General features: G+C 26.3%; 1 protein-coding gene and 1 pseudogene across 1 annotated transcript in view; one reads left to right on the forward strand and one right to left on the reverse strand.

Annotated features, from left to right (window-relative positions):
• The window catches only part of LOC149894961 (uncharacterized), a 273741-nt pseudogene that overhangs the window by 71335 nt on the left and 184169 nt on the right, over nt 1-18237 (forward strand).
• The window catches only part of LOC145182165 (uncharacterized), a 233601-nt gene that overhangs the window by 5352 nt on the left and 210012 nt on the right, over nt 1-18237 (reverse strand). The window contains exons 20-25 of the mRNA XM_090076750.1: nt 4929-6263; nt 4776-4850; nt 4636-4665; nt 4271-4291; nt 4012-4032; nt 1140-1172 (exon numbers count right to left, since the gene is read on the reverse strand). Coding sequence (XP_089932876.1) covers nt 1140-1172; nt 4012-4032; nt 4271-4291; nt 4636-4665; nt 4776-4850; nt 4929-6263 — 1515 coding nt within the window. The remainder of the gene's footprint in view (nt 1-1139; nt 1173-4011; nt 4033-4270; nt 4292-4635; nt 4666-4775; nt 4851-4928; nt 6264-18237) is intronic.

Raw genomic sequence — 18237 nt, forward strand, 5'->3', positions numbered from 1 at the left:
TTATACTACTGTTATTAATTAAAGTTCATGTTATAAAAAATATAACAAAAAGTTAGCTTTTTTTGTCAATTTAAAGCATGATGAAGTGTTATTATTTTCTGTCAGTAACTAAAAACGTATTGTTTTGAACTTAGTAAAGTCGAGGAAAATGGTTCTGCCTAACACTGATTTGACATGTCAGTTTTAAATTTCTCAAATAATGTTAAGTAATTGGTAAATTATTTTACCTCCGCATACTTTTTATTTTAATTTTACAGATGGTTTAATTTTTTAAATTTGAAGGCGTTTTTCTAAAAGGGTATTAGTAATGGTTTCGCAACTTTAAATTGTGGAAAACAGCCACCATAAATTAACAGACCGACCATAACCCGTATTACGGGTTGCTTATTGCTAGTAAAAATAAAACTGCTAAAAGAAAAACTAAAACAAACAAAATCTATACGATTTAAAAAATTAAAATCCTTTCTTCTTTAGATCCTTTCTACTTTATCTAATAAAAATTTAAATCCTTTCTACTTTATCTGATAAAAATGTATATATAACTTCAATTATAATATGATATGTAATTGATTAAGATGATTCTTTATGTAATATATCTAAACTAATAATTAAGTTCCAAAAGGAAAAAAGTTTTAACTCGCTCAAAAGATCTTTCTCCAATGGCCGCGTGCATTTGAAGAACGCGCTCTTTCAAAGCCTAGTAACTAATTCAAAGCCTAGTAACTAATGACGAAACGACGTTAAACGTTAAACGTTAAACGTTTCTGTACTAATTATATTATAGATAACTATTTTCTAGCAATTTAACAATATAATGAAACTGACACTGAAAAGAAAAACTCACAAAATAGAAACTATGTTAAAATTAAAGTTTACCACAAAACGACGCTGACAAATAAAACTGAAGAAACGATCCATCTAACTAGATAACGAACGCAACTGAAAATAACATCGTTTACACTACAATTAGTAAAATACTAAATCTTTATCAATTACTGAGTAGTCGATTTCATCAATTATTTTAAATTTGTGGCAAGTGAACGAATCGAAGAAATTTTCTCGAAAATAAAGCAATCACATCAATTATCAATGGGTTGACCATGTAAAAATTTCCATAAACAATTTTAAATAATTCTTACCATTAAATGGGTAAATAGGTTCTCTAAGGAAGGCTAAAAAAAAAAAGGGCAGTATATAAAATTTTATCTAAGAAAAAACTTCTTGTTTAATGAAGAAAGAAAGAAGTCGGAGGAGAAACAAATTTAAATAATCTATCCTATGCCCAGCAAAAATTCAAAAAGTGAAACTTATGTTTTGGCTTAAGCAATAAATACTCATTCCGAAGTGACAAGGAACCCAAACTTTTTTCCATATTTCAATTGTTATTGTCTTGTAATAATGTTGAAAAGTCAGATTTGGTGTTTTTTGTTACGGTCAAAAACAATAAAAAAACTTTAAAACGCTACCTGCCTCTGAAAAGCTTATAGATGTCTTTTTTCACATTAAGATATTTTTAATTTCTTTTCTTTTTTTTTTTTTTAATAGATTTTAGAATTTAGAAGCAAAAAACAGATAATTTTCAGTAAACAAAATAAGTAATGCTTTTAGAAGATATTCATATTTCTTGACATACTAGTCAAAAAAAAAACATAATATATATCCACACAAAAAAAACTCAGCTATATATAATTCTGTATGTATGTATGTATGTATGTATGTATGTATGTATGTATGTATGTATGTATGTATGTATGTATGTATGTATGTATGTATGTATACACACTAACATACATATATGCAGAGTGGTGCAAAAGTTTCTAAACTCTGGTGTCTTGAAATAAAAACTCAGAAAAATTTTTGCCATTATTTGCAAAGCCAAAAATCTACAACAAAAACTTTCACACAAGTTTTGTAGTTCTCCCATTCTGGAAATTAGCTGGTCCTTTATTCAAACTCTTGGTTCTTTAAATACTTTATACTTTAAATAAGACCAGCAAGTTTCCAGGGGATTTAGGTTTGGGATTTAGGTTTGGAGAGTTTCCTGGCCAATTTGTTGAAACCTTTATGAGGTTCTCTTAAATCAATGCCAATGCATAATTTGATATGGTAATTTGCTTCATCTTTCATTTAAAATGCATTTTTATTATTTATAGCTTCATTATAAGCTGGTAAAATACGTTAAACATATAAATCACCATTTGCAGAGACGTTTTCATTAATAAAATGAAGCTGAGTTTTTTATTGTGTAGAAACTTTAGTGCCACACTTATATATACAGTACTGTGCAAAAGATAGTAGCACCTAAGAGTTTTTTTAAAAAATGTACACTTAAATAAATATAAGTAAATAATATTGATTTTATCTTAAACAATATCTTGGTTTAATTTTTATTAAATTAAACTAAGATATTGTTTAAAATAAAGCTATATTTATTTATTTTAGTAATAATTATGTTAATAAAACAATTTTTTTATTAATATTTTTTAGATGGTTTCAACTTACATCATTTTTCACCCACTTATAATGTTTGCTCATTTATTAAAGACAAGGATCAACACTTGAAATTGATTACATCAACCAATATACTATTTATTTTCTTTAAATTTATTATTAAATATTTTTTAATAATTAAGAATGTGGAGAAGAATTTTTAGTTACTGTTGAGTTCTCGTGTTAATTACAGATTTTTTCATCTAAAAAAAATTTTTTTTTTTCAAAAGTTTTGTTTTATAATAAAATTACTTTTCATTTCGAAAATATTTTCATTACGAGTAAAATGCCAAAGATATCAATAAATGACAGAAATCGCATCATTGCTTTACATGAAGAGAACTATAGTGAAGTTAAATTAGCCAAACGTGTGAATTGTTCGCGAGCGTCAGCTTAAAAAATAGTTAAGAAAACATAATGAAACTGGTGATGTAGTGGATAAAAAGAGGTCTGGTCATCCAAAGAAGGTAAGCTAACGCGATGAACAGCTTTTAAAAATAACACCGCTACAAAATCGCAAGAAATAAGCGCAGAACTCTTTTAAGATCTTAAAAGAGCAAGTGGAACTTTAGTACATGCATCTACTGTGCGACGATTCTTAATTAAAATCTGAATTAAAAGGCTGTGTAGCAATTAAAAAACCTTTACTACGCAAAGGTAATGAAGAAAAAAGATTAAAGTTCGCCAGAGAGCACAAAGAACGGCAGAAAAACCAATGGGACAAGGTATTGTTTACAGACGAATCTAAATTACAAATATTTGGGACAAATAGACGTCAGTATGTTAGGTGAAGAAAGGGAGAGGCATTGAAAGAGCCATGTCTAGCATCAAAAATTAAATATGGTGGAGGTAGTACTCAAGTTTGGAGGTATATTTCAATAAAAGAGGTAGGGGATATTGTTAGAAAAACGGAAAAGCTTACAGGTGAAAAATACAAAAATATTTTACACAACCATGTGCCTTCTGGACGACAACTGATCATTGATTATTTTATCCTACAACAGGATAACGATCCCAAACATACTTGCAAATTAGTTAAAAATTATTTGCCAAATCTGCAAGAGGAGGGAGTGCTTCAAACCATGCTTTGGCCTCCTCTGAGCTCTGATTTGAACATAATCGAACATATGTGGGACTACTTAGACAGAAAGAAGATGGAAAAATTGCCAACAAAAGTAAATGAGCTTTGGAATGTTCTTAAAGAAGAATGGTACAATATCTGTATCACATTTATTGAAAATCTATATAAAAGTATAAATAAAAGGCTCCAAGATGTTATTGTTAATAAAGGTTGTCACATTAAATATTAGTTAAGTCTCTATGTATAGTTATAAACTTAAATGCTTTTAATAAAACTTGTATTATACTACACAATTTAATAAAAAATATGTTTGTACCTATATTTTAGTTTTAATTTATTTTTGTTTGACATTTTCTCCTGAATATTAAAAATTCTCTTAGAAGCTACTTTCTTTTGCACAGTACTGTGTGTGTGTGTATGTGTGACATTAATTTGCTTACCATCTCTTTGCTCATCTCTATCTGGAAAAAAGAACAGAAAAACCATAACAGTTATTAATTAAAACATATAATCAAAACATATAATTTTTCATAATTTCACAACATTTCTAATCTCTTGAGCTTTGCTTGAGGTTTTAACAGGTGTTAGAAGGAAGTGATAAAAGTCTTTATAAAATTTTGTCAACTTTTTTTTTAATTTTACATAGTTTATTATAACTAAAAAATATTTTATTCAAAAAGTAATTTGACATTTGCTTACCAACATTTTGCTTTATTGTAGCTGGAAAAAAGAACAGAAAAACCATAAAAGTTATTAACGAAAACAAAAAATTGCATAAGAATATATATAATCTAAAAGAATAAAATGAGAGGAGAACTAAATGACTGTTTAAAATTTATTATGCTAAGCCCTAAAATTATACGTTAATAAAAATGAAAAAATGCATTCAACTGAAAAACGTGTTTTAAATATTTAATAATGATCTGCATAAGTTTAGTCTCTTGTCTATTTGAAATATTAAAACTTTTGGTGGCCATCATTTTTTTGTTGCTTTTTTTCAGTTAACTGATATTTTTAATTTAACAGAGACAGTCAACATATTTAAAAGTAATTCTTTAACTTACCAATATGAAGAAAAAAATTTCTTGGTTCATCTGTAAAAGATAAAAACTTTCAATATAAATTACAAATCAAATGAAGTTTTCAATAATAAAATGAATCAAAAATTGATTCTAAATTTCTTTAACACTAGTCATGAACTTACCTAGCACAGCATGAAGCAAGGAGTTTCTTTTTTCATATGAAAAAAACAAGTCATTGAAAAATCGATGCATTTTCACTACAATTCACAAACATGATTATCAAAGGAAGCATAAAACTGGTTCTAAAATTTCTATAAAACTTTTCATGAACTTACCAAACATGGAGTTACTTTCCTTCTTTGAAGTTTTTAAATTAGCAAGCAATCTCAAAAAAGGTCCTCCATTTTCATTTTTCAGACCACAGATCATTGGCAAGCAACTTCGCAATTTTCTTTTACTAAAAATCTCCTCAGGACTCAAATTAATGTGTGCATGTAGTGAAACACAAAACTCCATCAAAGTCAGGTGAACAAACTGATATTGATAACCAAGCTGTGACTCAACTTTTTCAATGAAACCCAAATCATTACTTTCAATGTCACCAATATCTTCAAAACAAACTTCCATTTCCTTTTGAGAAAAAACAACCTTATTTTCATTAAACAAATGCCAAGCAACTTTACAAACTTTTAAAATGAATTGTTTGCTACTCTCCTTTTCCATCAACTTATAAACTGGTTCATTGTTTCTGTTTATATGCTTTTGCAAAAAGTATAGAAATATACAGCAATACAACTCTGTTGTACTGAAGAATGATAAAGAACCCCTGAGCATAGATGAACCAATAACTGTACACATTGCTGATAAGTAAAAAGGGACAGATGCCATTGCTTTAGCAATCTGAGATGACTTAAGAACATCTTTTATGGCTTTTTTTGCATTTCTAACTCTTTTTACATACTCCTTTATTCCAAGGTCATTAAAACCCATTATTTGAATGATTAACTTCTTTCTACATTCTGTCATTTTATTTTTATATTGTAATATAGCTCCTACTCTTCCAGCAACAATGCATTTGTACTTTTCAAAGTCCAAAACATCTGCTAACACATTAACGATGGGATGATTGCTTGGATTTAGAGGATTGTGATTTAATAATTCATCCAAATAAGCAAACTCATCCAACCCATCAATCACAAACAAAACTGAAAAGTGTTCACAAAAACTGCATTTTTTAAAAACATTTTTGTAGAAAACTTTTACCAAATCGTTTATGCTAACGATATTTTGATATAGATTTAACTTTCTACATTCAAGATAAATAACAAGATCAACTTTTTCCCATAAGGTATTACTGGCCCAGTCAAGTAAGCATTTTCTGAGCAAACAAGTTTTTCCAATTCCAGCAATACCACAAATCAAGAGTAAAGGTAGTTCTTTTGAGAATACTTCATAAAACTCAATTGGTTTGTAAGTTGTTTGTTTGTGAAGGAACAACTCTAGCTCAGCAATATTTAAAGTATCTCTCTCTGTGTCATTTGCATCAACTACTGTCATTTCTACAAACTTGTTTAAAAAATCAACATTAGTGGGACTTATTACATTGTGTTCAAGTTGATCCATTTTTTCATAAGTTGTTTGATAAAACTTCTTCAGGGCTTCACACATTTCTGAAAGAACATAAGTATAAAAAAAGTGTTTGGTGTGAGTTCAGAATAGAAAACTTAAAATTAGAATTTGAATAAAAGCTTACAGGGCATTATTAATACACTCTGATATCCAAAAATACACAACCAACAGCATTTTTTTTGATTTTTACTTAAATTAAAACAAAAAAAAAGTTTATTTAAAAAAAGAAACTTTTTTAAAATCTTCGTTTTTCAATGGAAAGGTATTAAAGCAAAGTTGTAATAGCATCTAATGAAAAATTTAAGATTGTTAAAAACAATTTTAAATATAAAACAATAAAAGATTTTAAAAAGCCAAGTTTTAATGCTTTTATAATTATTTTGTATATAATGTGTTTGTGTGTATATCAATCATTCCCCTTGTCCTCTATTTCCTGATCTTATCACACTTTTTAAAGTCAACTTTATTATATGAATTTTAAGCCTTTATTGTGTGACCAATTTGCTTTGGAGGCTGTTTTTGTATATTCCTTTTTTTATTACATATTAACTTATTATAAAGTTATTTAACTGAATCAATATTATTTTTGTTGTTATTAGTACTTTTAGTGATTTTATTATTATTGTTATTATCATTATTATTGTGTCAACAATAAAAATGATAATCATAATAACAATAATAATAATAATAATAATAATAATAATAATAATAATAATAATAATAATAATAATAATAATAATAATAATAATAATAATAATAATAATAGTAATAATAATAATAATAATAATAATAATAATAATAATAATAATAATAATAATAATAATAACAATAATAATTATAATAATAATAGTAACAATAATAATAATAATAACAATAATAATAATAATAATAATAATAATAATAATAATAATAATAATAATAATAATAATAATAATAATAATAATAATAATAATAATAAAGACAGTAATAACAATAATAAAAATAAAAATGATGATGATAACATTAATAATAATAAAAACAATATCAATAATAACAGCAACAATAAAAATAATATTAACAACAAATAATATTAACAACAATTAAAATGTTATTAACATTAAATATAATTACAAAAATAATACCAGCAACAACAGAAATGAAAATTTTTACATTAGCTATAAGTAAAGGTAAAGAGAAGCATCAAGATAATACTGAACTTGTACAATTATCTCCCACCATAACTCCAATTGAATGAAATTATGATGGCAGATCATTGCTGACATTAAATGAGAAACTTTCAAAAAAATAGATGTGATAAAGAAGAACAGTTTTTTAAAATCATTATTATCATAAAAAACTGCATATTGAAATAATTGAAAACAACCGCAAAAATGTTTAGAAATAATTTAGCATAACTTTTAGTTTATTTTTCTATCACTTATAAAACCCACAAAAATCTTTTACAATTGGCTTGTTTCTATAAAATGTTTGGATGTTCTAACAGAGAAAATATTTTGAAGAGGTCATCTGACTTTAACACACTTTCTTAGTTTGTAAGTTTGGATATCACAACTCCTTTCAACTTCATGACTTTTTCAGAAAAGGTAACAATTTCACAACTAGCTGTTTCTAATCTTTTGAGCTTTGCTTGAGATTTTAACAGGTGTTAGAAGGAAGTGATAAAATCTTTATAAAATTTTGTCAACTACTTTTTAATTTTACATAGTTTATTGTAACTAAAAAATATTTTATTCAAAAAGTAAATTGACATTTGCTTACCATCTTTATGCTGTTCTGCATCTGGAAAAAAGAACAGAAAAATCATAAAAGTTTTTTAATGAAAACAAAAAATTGCATAAGAAAATATATAATCTAAAAGAATAAAATGAGAGGAGAACTAAATGACTGTTTAAAATAAAAACTGAATAGATAAAAAACTAAATGAGTCTTTTACTCAAATGATTATAAATAAAACTTTGAATAAAATTTGAATAAAGTTTTTTTTATTATAAATACAAGATTTAAGAAATGAAATCATTTACCAACATTGAACAGAAACTAAATAAAAAGTAACCATGACAGTTATTCATTAAATGTATTAGAGGAATTATCATATACTAGATTTAAAAAAAAACATCAGGGGAATCAAAAGACTAAAAAATAATAAAAAAAGACTAAACAAATCGATACAAAACAATAAATAAAAACAGTCTTCTACTGAATTGGAATAAAAAATACAAAGAATGTAAAATCATTTAAAGTTGAATCTCATAAAAACTTAATTTAAATTCAAACAAATAGAAATTTGATATTTTGCAAACTAAAACATTTATGTAAACAAATAAGCAATTTAAAACTTCACAAAACAAAACCACATTCAGGCAACAACAACAATAGCAACAACAACAACAACAACAACAACAACTATAATAATAATAGTAATAATAATAATAATAGTAATAATGATAATAATAACAATAATAATAATAATAATAATAATAACAATAATAATAATAATAATAAAATAATAACAATAATGATTATAATAATAATGATAAAAATCATGATGATGATGATGATGATGATGATGATGATGATGATGATGATCAGACTGATTCGTAGATTTGCTACAAAAATTGATAGCAATGCTCCATTTTGGCATAGATTCGCTACTTATAATAGATTTGCTCCATTTTGGCATAGATGTTACGTTGCTGTATAGAATTGATACATTGGGGTATAGAAAAGTTACCCATTAGTATAAATGCTACATCATTTTTTTTACATCGCACGCCGTGATATTTTCAATTATAAGCAGCCATTTTTTTTAAACGGAGGCAGTGAAATATTTGTAGCTAGCCTTGTAGGCCTGAGTTTACAATTTATTTGTTTGTAGTTATTAGGAGGATAAAGAAAGTTCCTAAACCTTTTAGCTACTGTTAAATACGAGTAGATACTTTTAAATTAACTATATTATTCCCATGATGCTGTACAAACATATATATAGAGCTGTCTTCTGTAGCTAAATATGTCCTTTGCTACAAAAAGCTTAGTGGCTTGCAAACTTATGGAGAATTATTTGGAGATGGATATGCTGTTTGCAATTCATACGCAAGTATAGGAAACATTTTATTTGTCTTATATGAAACATTTATACATACATACATATATATATATATATATATATATATATATATATATATATATATATATATATATATATATATATATATATATAACCTTTTTTGAAGATATTTCAAGTAATATTTTTTAAAAAGAAGGTATTGTTGGCAGAAGTATTTTAGTTATTTAATCAACTTAACTATGTATATTTGTTTAGGGTTATTTAAAGTTTGGGGATTAGTAAAGCAATCCAAAAGTTTACTTCAGATAAATTGAAAGGGATTGCAATATCTCAATTACTTGAGTTAATTTCTTCTGGTTAATTTTTATTTTGCAAAACTTAGTCAATTTCTTCTGGTTAAGTTTTATTTTGCAAAACTTGTAGTAAACAGTTAATCAATTTATTGACAATCAAAATATTTGTCAATAAGTTGTTCACAGTCACAGTTCCTATTTGTAATTTAGTCTAGTTTATATAATATAATTAATTTTCAATATTTTAGTTTTGTAGTTACAGACACAATCTTTTCAAAGCTGGTGGACAAGATAAAAGTAAAAATACTGATAGATTACTGTTGTTTAAATTAAATTATTAGTTGGTTTGAGAATGAAGATATAAAATTTATTACAGAGCTGAACTTGAAGTTGTTATTGATAGAGATGTTATTTTTTAGTTAAAATGAGTTAAATTGAAGTTAAATCATTTTTATATGAATCCATATGGATTTCAATTTGTAAAACTTTTTTTAAGGAAATTTATATGATGTTGATATGCTTGATCTATTATCCAATGACCAAGCTCATGACCTTTATGGTGCATTAGCTTGTTCTTACAATGAAACTAGAGTAAAGCTTTAAAATTCATATAAACCAAACCTATACAAATAAATTTGTAATAAAAAAAAGAATGTAATAAAAAAATTGCATAAAAAAATATCTATCTGAGCAGAATAACTTGCAATATGTGCATGTCACATAAAACTATTTGTTATTTACAATATACTTTTTGTTGTTTAGCACAATATTTATATAAAGTACTTGTTCCTGGAGCAATAATATACCTGTTTGCTAAAGCTGAGCAGGTCTGAAGAATTCAAGTATGCAGTTTTTATATTTAAAATAAAGGTTTATTTTGATTTTAATTGAGTTTATGTCGTATCCTAGGGAAGTTATGGGGGATTTAGCAACCACAGAAGATTCTGTACAAGAAAGATTATTGCAAACCAACTCAGGTCAACAGTTACTGGACTTTTAGTAAGCGTGGATGGACCAATGAACAAATCAGTGAGATTTTGCAGTAAGTGAGATCCACAGACTAGTTAATAAAATCGGATATGAAAAAAAGACATTTAAGTCCATTTTCTAATAGTTCCATTTTTAGTTTTGCTTAATAAATAGTTATTTAACTTTGTGCAGCTAGCCTTTTTCTAAAATTTGAATAGCCAGTTTATGATTTTTGAATACCCATTTTAGTTTTTGGTTTTTGGTTTTTAAACAGTCAGTTTCTGTTCTTTGAATAGCCAGTTTTATATATTTTTTTATTATATATTGTCATTTTTGATTTTCATTTTTGAAAAATATTTTTTTGAATGCTCACGGTTTTCAAAGTGGATTAAACTTTGGTCCAAAGAGTAGTTCTAAATGCATACTCAAAGATATAGAGCACTATAGAAATTTAGTGTTTACACTTCATGTTAATTTTTCGAAAAAAATGTCAATCAGTGATTATTGTTGTAACTTGATGTTTCTTTAATAAATTTAAACTGTTGCATGGAAAGGAGATATTGGTGCAAGTCCAATTTAATTTTTCAAAGTTGATAGCTCAATAACAGAGTGCCATTTCATGCAATATTTAAAACTCATCTTAAAAAACCTGTTTTTTTTCTTTCTACAAAATAGTTTTTCAGCAGCTTAGTTGTATTTTTCCTTAGTTGCAGCTTCAAAGGATAATTGAGGCGTTAAGCACTAAAGTGGTCTTATCCTCATTTTTTCTCAATTACATTTTACTTAGCCTATCTCCTCTACTACTCAAAAAAAGTATACTATTTATGAAATAGTAGTATTTATTAGTATAAAAATATTTATCCACATACAGTCGTCTAATTTATAGTTTTAGTTAAAACTTCTTTTTGTGTTTTCTCAGAATTACTTCCAACAGGCCGCCCTTCCACGCCAATCTGGCTCTCAAGCCTCGTTTAATATAAAGGCATGCTTTTCATTAAATTGTAATTTTATCAAAAAGTTAACCTTTTCAGAGCATGTGCGGTCAATCATGAAATATCCGAAGTCTTTAACTGGTCTTAAGATAAAACTATGAATATTTTTGCAATATAATGTCGCATTTCTATGCTTCGGAAGAACGGTGACAAATTACTAGAGCATCCTATTACACTTGTGTCTAGTGAAATAACGAAAGGAGAGTATTTTTGAGTTTAATATATGAAACAATGACTTTATATTCCAAATTCTTAAATTTTTCCTGAACTTTTCTAAGATCTGACTTACTATTTCAGTCACAATTTTGACTTTGTGTAGAAAAGTTACATCACCGAAGCATTTCTATCACTAAGTAAAACAGTGAGAAAGAGTCTATTTCAGATTATTGAAGTGAAATAATTTACTTACAATAAATAACTTTAAAGTAATAAAAATACAATCACTGTAGCTAAACAGATATCAATTATTAAGAAAAACACTCACTTACGCTTTGAAAATAGATGACCAAGTCTGCTGTATTTCTTTCTTCTGTAGAATTGCTACTCTTAGGTAGCAAAGCGACAAATGTTTATAATGATAATGATGACATAAAAAATGTTCCTGAAGATGAATTGAAGAGTTAACTACATGAAAATGTTGAATCTTTGACATTTCATTGAAAATAATTTCATTCCAAGAAATTTCATCAAGAAATGACCAAAAAAAACGCGAAAATATAACTTTGCATCAGATTTTAAAAAACGTTTTCTTAAAACATGAAAATACCGTAAAAACGAGGGCTATTTTATAGCATCAGGGTGATATTTTTTATTTTAAAATTTTTTCTTAGTTTTCAAAAATTTGGGATATTTGCAAAGATGAAACATGATGAATTATGATTAACTTTAAAGTATATTAGGGCCTCAAAGCAAATTTGTAACAAAGACTACCATTCACTCGGATTTTAATACCATTCATCATAGGGATAGAAATGTTACTCAAAGATAGAGTCATAGAGGTTTGTGGCTGTTTAAAACACAAAACTAGAAAATAATTAGGCTAACTTTACAGCCCGTTACCTAATTTTTAAAAAAAGTTTAAATAAAACTCTATTTTAAAAAAATTTTCCTAAAGCTGTCGACCGAAAAAATAAGTAGCAAATCTACACTCAGATCAGTCTAATGATGATGATGATGATGATGATGATAAACAAAAACAACAAGAAAATAACTAAAAAAGTAGCTATTAAAAATATAAGGTCAGAAAATTAGAACTTAATACCACAGCTATGCTATTAATTTAAGCATCATAGAAATTAAGCATCAACATTTGGTTTTTTGATTTTAAATGAATAAAGTACAAACTTCTATAAATATCAATCTTTTAAGATAAATCAAATTTTAGAAAGTTTACTGAAGTTGGACTCTTTATGCGCTTAACACACCCAGGTTTTTGGTGACTGGTTTACATTCATATGTAAAATTGTTTTGAATGAAATTGGTTTTTATTGAATAGCAGCTCTGCACAGTCTTTAAACAAAGTAACATAAGGTTTGTGAGATATTGCAATTTTTTCTGAATTAATGCAACTTTGTATGTTTAAATATATAAATTATTTTTAATATAGATTTATTTGAAATAATTTACACATAAATTTTCATTTTAATTGGCATTATTTGATGAAAATTGAAAAATCAACACTGATATCAACGCTTGTTATTGTTATAATTAAGCATCATGATGCTTAATACAAATTTTTTTTAAAAAATCAAAATTTGAAGCGAAATGACTAAAGTAAGACAACATTTTGCTTTTCTGAAAAAGATTGAGCTAATTGGATGTCTTAATTAAAATATGCTTTTAATCGAACACATAAATTAAAAAACCTGGCAACTTAAAGAACGCAAACAAAAGTACACATTTTTAAAATCATAAATAAACCAATAATAAGTTAAGTTAAAAGTAAAATGCTTTAATCAAAATAGTCAGTAATAATAAAAGTAAACCAATTACAAATTGCAAATCGCTTCACCCAAAAAGAACCTCAAGAAAGGTCCTCAATTTTCTTTTTTCAATCCGCAGATTATTGGCAAGCAGCTTCGTATTTTTTTTTATTACTGATAATCTTTTCAGGACTCAAATTAATGTGCGCATGTATTGAAGCACAAAACTCCATAAAAGTCAGCTGAACAAACTGATATTGATAACCAAGCTGTGATTCGAATTTTTCAATAAAACCCAAATGATCATTTGCAGTTTTATCAATGTCATCAACAATTACAACAAAATTGACAAAACAACAGAGTTGGGTCTAACTAATTATTTAGAATTAATAATAGAGAGAATAGGTGAAGTTATTGGTGTTAATCATGTGTGATTAGTCTTTTAAAATGTTATAAAGAAACAGGATCAGTTTGAGAGTGAAAGACCAAAAGAAGTAAAAGAAGTTTCAAGTTGCACAACTAGAAATCTGATCTACAACATGAAAAAACAAAAAAAAAAAAGCCTCATTAAATAAGCTAACAGCAAGTATATTGGTTGATGAAACTTTTTATAAATGATTGTTCAATAAGCTGCAATCAAAAACCAAAAAAAGCAACTTAGAAAACATTCAAAAGACTTTAAGTTAGTCGCAAAATATGTTATTTAGTGATGAGATGAATGTTTAAGTTGATAATTCTAAGGTTTGAGTTGTGTTTTGAAAAAAATCAATGAAAAATACAACAAATATTGTGTGCTAAAATGAACAAAGCAAGGTAATTATCTTTAGCCATACATATTTTTGATAAACCAATTAAAGACCTGGGTTTTTCAGCAAAAGAACAACATAACAACAAGATAATGCCATGTCTTTCAGCAATAATTGGCTAAGATTGTTTATAACAAAAGAAAATCAACACAATGACTTTGCTTGCAACAGCCTATACCTTAATGGCATTGAAAATTTGTGGGCTTGGTTGATTCAAAAGCTTGCAAAATGGCAATCATTCAACAAAAATGATTTGATTAAAGATATATATTTATAAAGTATTTTACTTTTTCCAGCAAGGATTGAAAATGCTTCTTCAAAGAGAAGAGTTACTTAATTGTTAAAAATAATTATTGAAAAATTCAATAATTTAACAAAAACAACTTTTCAAAAAGAAGTTTTCTTGAAATTTTTTTTCAATTTGGAATTATTATTATGAATTATTATTTTGAATTATTATGAATTATTATTATGAATTATTATGAATTATTATTATGAATTATTATGAATTATTATGAATTATTATTATGAATTATTATGAATTATTATGAATTATTATTATGAATTATTATGAATTATTATTATGAATTATTATTATGAATTATTATGAATTATTATTATGAATTATTATGAATTATTATTATGAATTATTATGAATTATTATTTTGAATTATCTGAAGAGAGACATACAAAAACTACAAGAAACTCACCCAATAAGGTTATATCTTGTAAAACATCTTTTCTTCCCATAACTTTCAGAGAATTCTGAATGCATGTTCTGTAATCATTTAGATGCTGTTGGTAAAGTGTATTTAAGAAAGTTTCAATTTTACACTTTCCTCTCGTCAAATCATCATGACCTACTAGATCAACATCCACATCATGATCTATTTGATCAACAACAGCATCTACATCATTAAAACTAGTGTAACGTGCAAATATTTTCCACTCTAATGCCACTTTATCTTTTAAAATATTCACTACTTTTGCATCCATTCCTAAATAAAAATTATTTATCACCTGCTATATTATGAATACTTTAATCATATATATCAGCTTCTTTTCAATAAATTTCAATCAACAAACATATACATTCTAATGTGTTTCATTACCAATTTTAGTACTGGTTACAAAATACAAAGGTTTAACTGATATAAGAAACCGTTGAGTCACAGCTCTCATCAGCATGAACTTCTTGAAAACGAAACAAGTGGCAAACAACTTAAGTTTTAAAAACATTATTTAAATGAGGGACTGATTATCAGAACTGAAACTAAAAAGTTGATATCAATATTTTCTCCTGTACCCACATGTGAAGATATTTTAACATTTTATTTGACACATGAGGTTTAATCGGTAACAACATTAACAGGTGTTACCCATTAAACCTCATATGTCAAATAAAATGATTTAAATCCTAAAATGTTTAATTTACAACAATATTCAATTCGAAAAATCTGAAAACTTAGCATGTTTAAGTCTTGTCTATGGACCAGGAAAAAAATGATACTGATATTGTTGTTGTAACAAGAGTTTACACTGAAGAGAAAGAGCAATCACTACACTAAGTGAGCTTAAAATATTGCTTTACATCTTTTAAAAGCCACCAATAAAAATTGACTTACATTTACATGTGAAGATTCAAATATAACTTAACAATACTATTGGTGTATATTCAAGTTCTGATACTGCCAATACAGGAAATAAACAGTGAGACTCCAGTCTCTATTTACATAAACAGCAATGCACTCTTATTTTATAGCAAAAGCACCTTTTTTAAAAACTGTTGATTATCATCAGATTAATTTTTTAGCTTAACAAAGAAATGGGCTTAATTGATATTTGGGTTAAATTGACACCTGAGATTAAAACTTTTGTAGACAATATCTTAAAAAACAAACCTGCCAATTTTATTTTTTTAAAAAAAGAGTGTAAAACTAATCTCTAGTGTATTTTGATAAGAATATTCAAATATTTCTTTTTGAAATTATTCCAATATTTTTCAAATAATTTTCAAACAACTAAAATTTTTCCCTACAACTTTTTTATGCTCACTAGTAAGCCATAAGCAACAATTTGTAAGCAAAAAATAAAAACAGGCATTTCAATTTAAGAAAAAAACTATAAATGCTATACAAAGCATTGCAGATTTATTTCAGAATCTTAGAATTTTGAATGTCTCAACTTATATCAAATGAATGATAATGATATAGATGAACAAAAGGTGGTGATATCACTTGCAAATTGTTCAATCTTAAATGACAAATTCGTTTGGTTAACACTTTTTATTTTAAATGTTCAAAGTTTGAAAAAGCTAAAGTGTGCAATGATTAATAAATAATCAGAAAAAATAAACCTAACAAAAAAAAAGAAAAGTCAAACTGATTTAAAGCGAATTCAAAAACTGATTTAAATCTTCCTGTCAGCAAAGAGCAATATTTGTTAAACTTAAATTCCTACCTATTTGACAAGTTGTTTTTCTCAAGCAAAGGAGTGTAAAGAGTCTGAAGTCTAGAACTGCGCTGCCTTAATCATCTATTTATGTTTTGACAACTCCCGGTGTCACATTAAATAAGTAGCTTGTTAAATAAGTAGAAAAACAGTCCTGCGCATGCGCAAACATATTGCAACTCTCAAAATAAGGATCCTAAACCCCAGCATTAAAAAAGTAGCTGAGATTTTTAACGTAGAAAATGGTGGTCTATGACTATTCTGTTACTGATGTTAAACAATATCTTTGTGATGGGAAAACTAAGGAAGTTTTAAGTTTGAAACAGCGTAAATCATTTCTAAAATATGCAAAAAATGTTCAATTTTTTGCTATGTATTGACTTTTAGAAGAATATCGGCTTTTAACTTTGAGTTTACTTGGAGATAAGTTATTGCAGATGTAATATATAAATAAATATTCTATAAAAATGCTATGACATATATATTATTTAAAAAATCTATTTTTAATTTGAAATTCAGCCGTAGCATGTACTGTTTGATTTAAAATGTGACACGTTTGACTTTATATGTTTATGTATGTTTATGTATATGTATGTATGTATGTATGTATGTATGTATGTATGTATGTATGTATGTATGTATGTATGTATGTATGTATGTATGTATGTATGTATGTATGTATGTATGTATGTATGTATGTATGTATGTATGTATGTATGTATGTATGTATGTATGTATGTATGTATGTATGTATGTATGTATGTATGTATGTATGTATGTATGTATGTATGTATGTATGTATGTATGTATGTATGTATGTATGTATGTATGTATGTATGTATGTATGTATGTATGTATGTATGTATGTATGTATGTTTTGTTGGCGCATAGGAAAAAAGATTTTTTTGACAACCAGTTTAGTGAACGAAAAATATCTGCTTCGACAACTTTTTACTTATTCGGTTTCGGCCAAAATTTCTGTTCAAATCACAACCGAAATGAGCCGAAACTTTTGTGAGGAGATTTTTTTAAGTTTAGATAACTTGTTCTTAATTCAGCGTGATGATGACGTTTTTCTAATTGTAATCGTTTGTGGGTAAATCAGGTTTTAATTACGACAGTTTTAGCAATTTTAATTGAAATTACGAAACATAACTGATTCAAGTTACTATTCTCAAATCATTCCTTCAACTTCAAATATCAAAATTTTTTCACATTTTCTACTTTTTCTTTAATTATGTTACAAACTGATCGTTTAATTACCTTATGTTCCATAAATCCAACTACTCTGTGTGAGACTTTAAAACCATAAAAATGATTGAGGAAACTAATTAAATTAAATTACTATCAGGTTCTTTATTTACGATTTGAATCTGAGACTTCTCGTAAACAAGGCAAGCACCATATTAATTTAGTTTAATTTTTTCGACAACAATGACTGGAAAAAAAAGACAAAAAAAGAAAATTATCTAAAAAAATAAAAACAACGTCTATCTGGTGACAATATAACATATTCAG

The sequence above is a fragment of the Hydra viridissima genome, unplaced genomic scaffold, assembly GCF_058129835.1.
Source record: "Hydra viridissima isolate aposymbiotic clone 2 unplaced genomic scaffold, HvirCarnegie_v1 scaffold_1, whole genome shotgun sequence".
Taxonomy (NCBI): domain Eukaryota; kingdom Metazoa; phylum Cnidaria; class Hydrozoa; order Anthoathecata; family Hydridae; genus Hydra; species Hydra viridissima.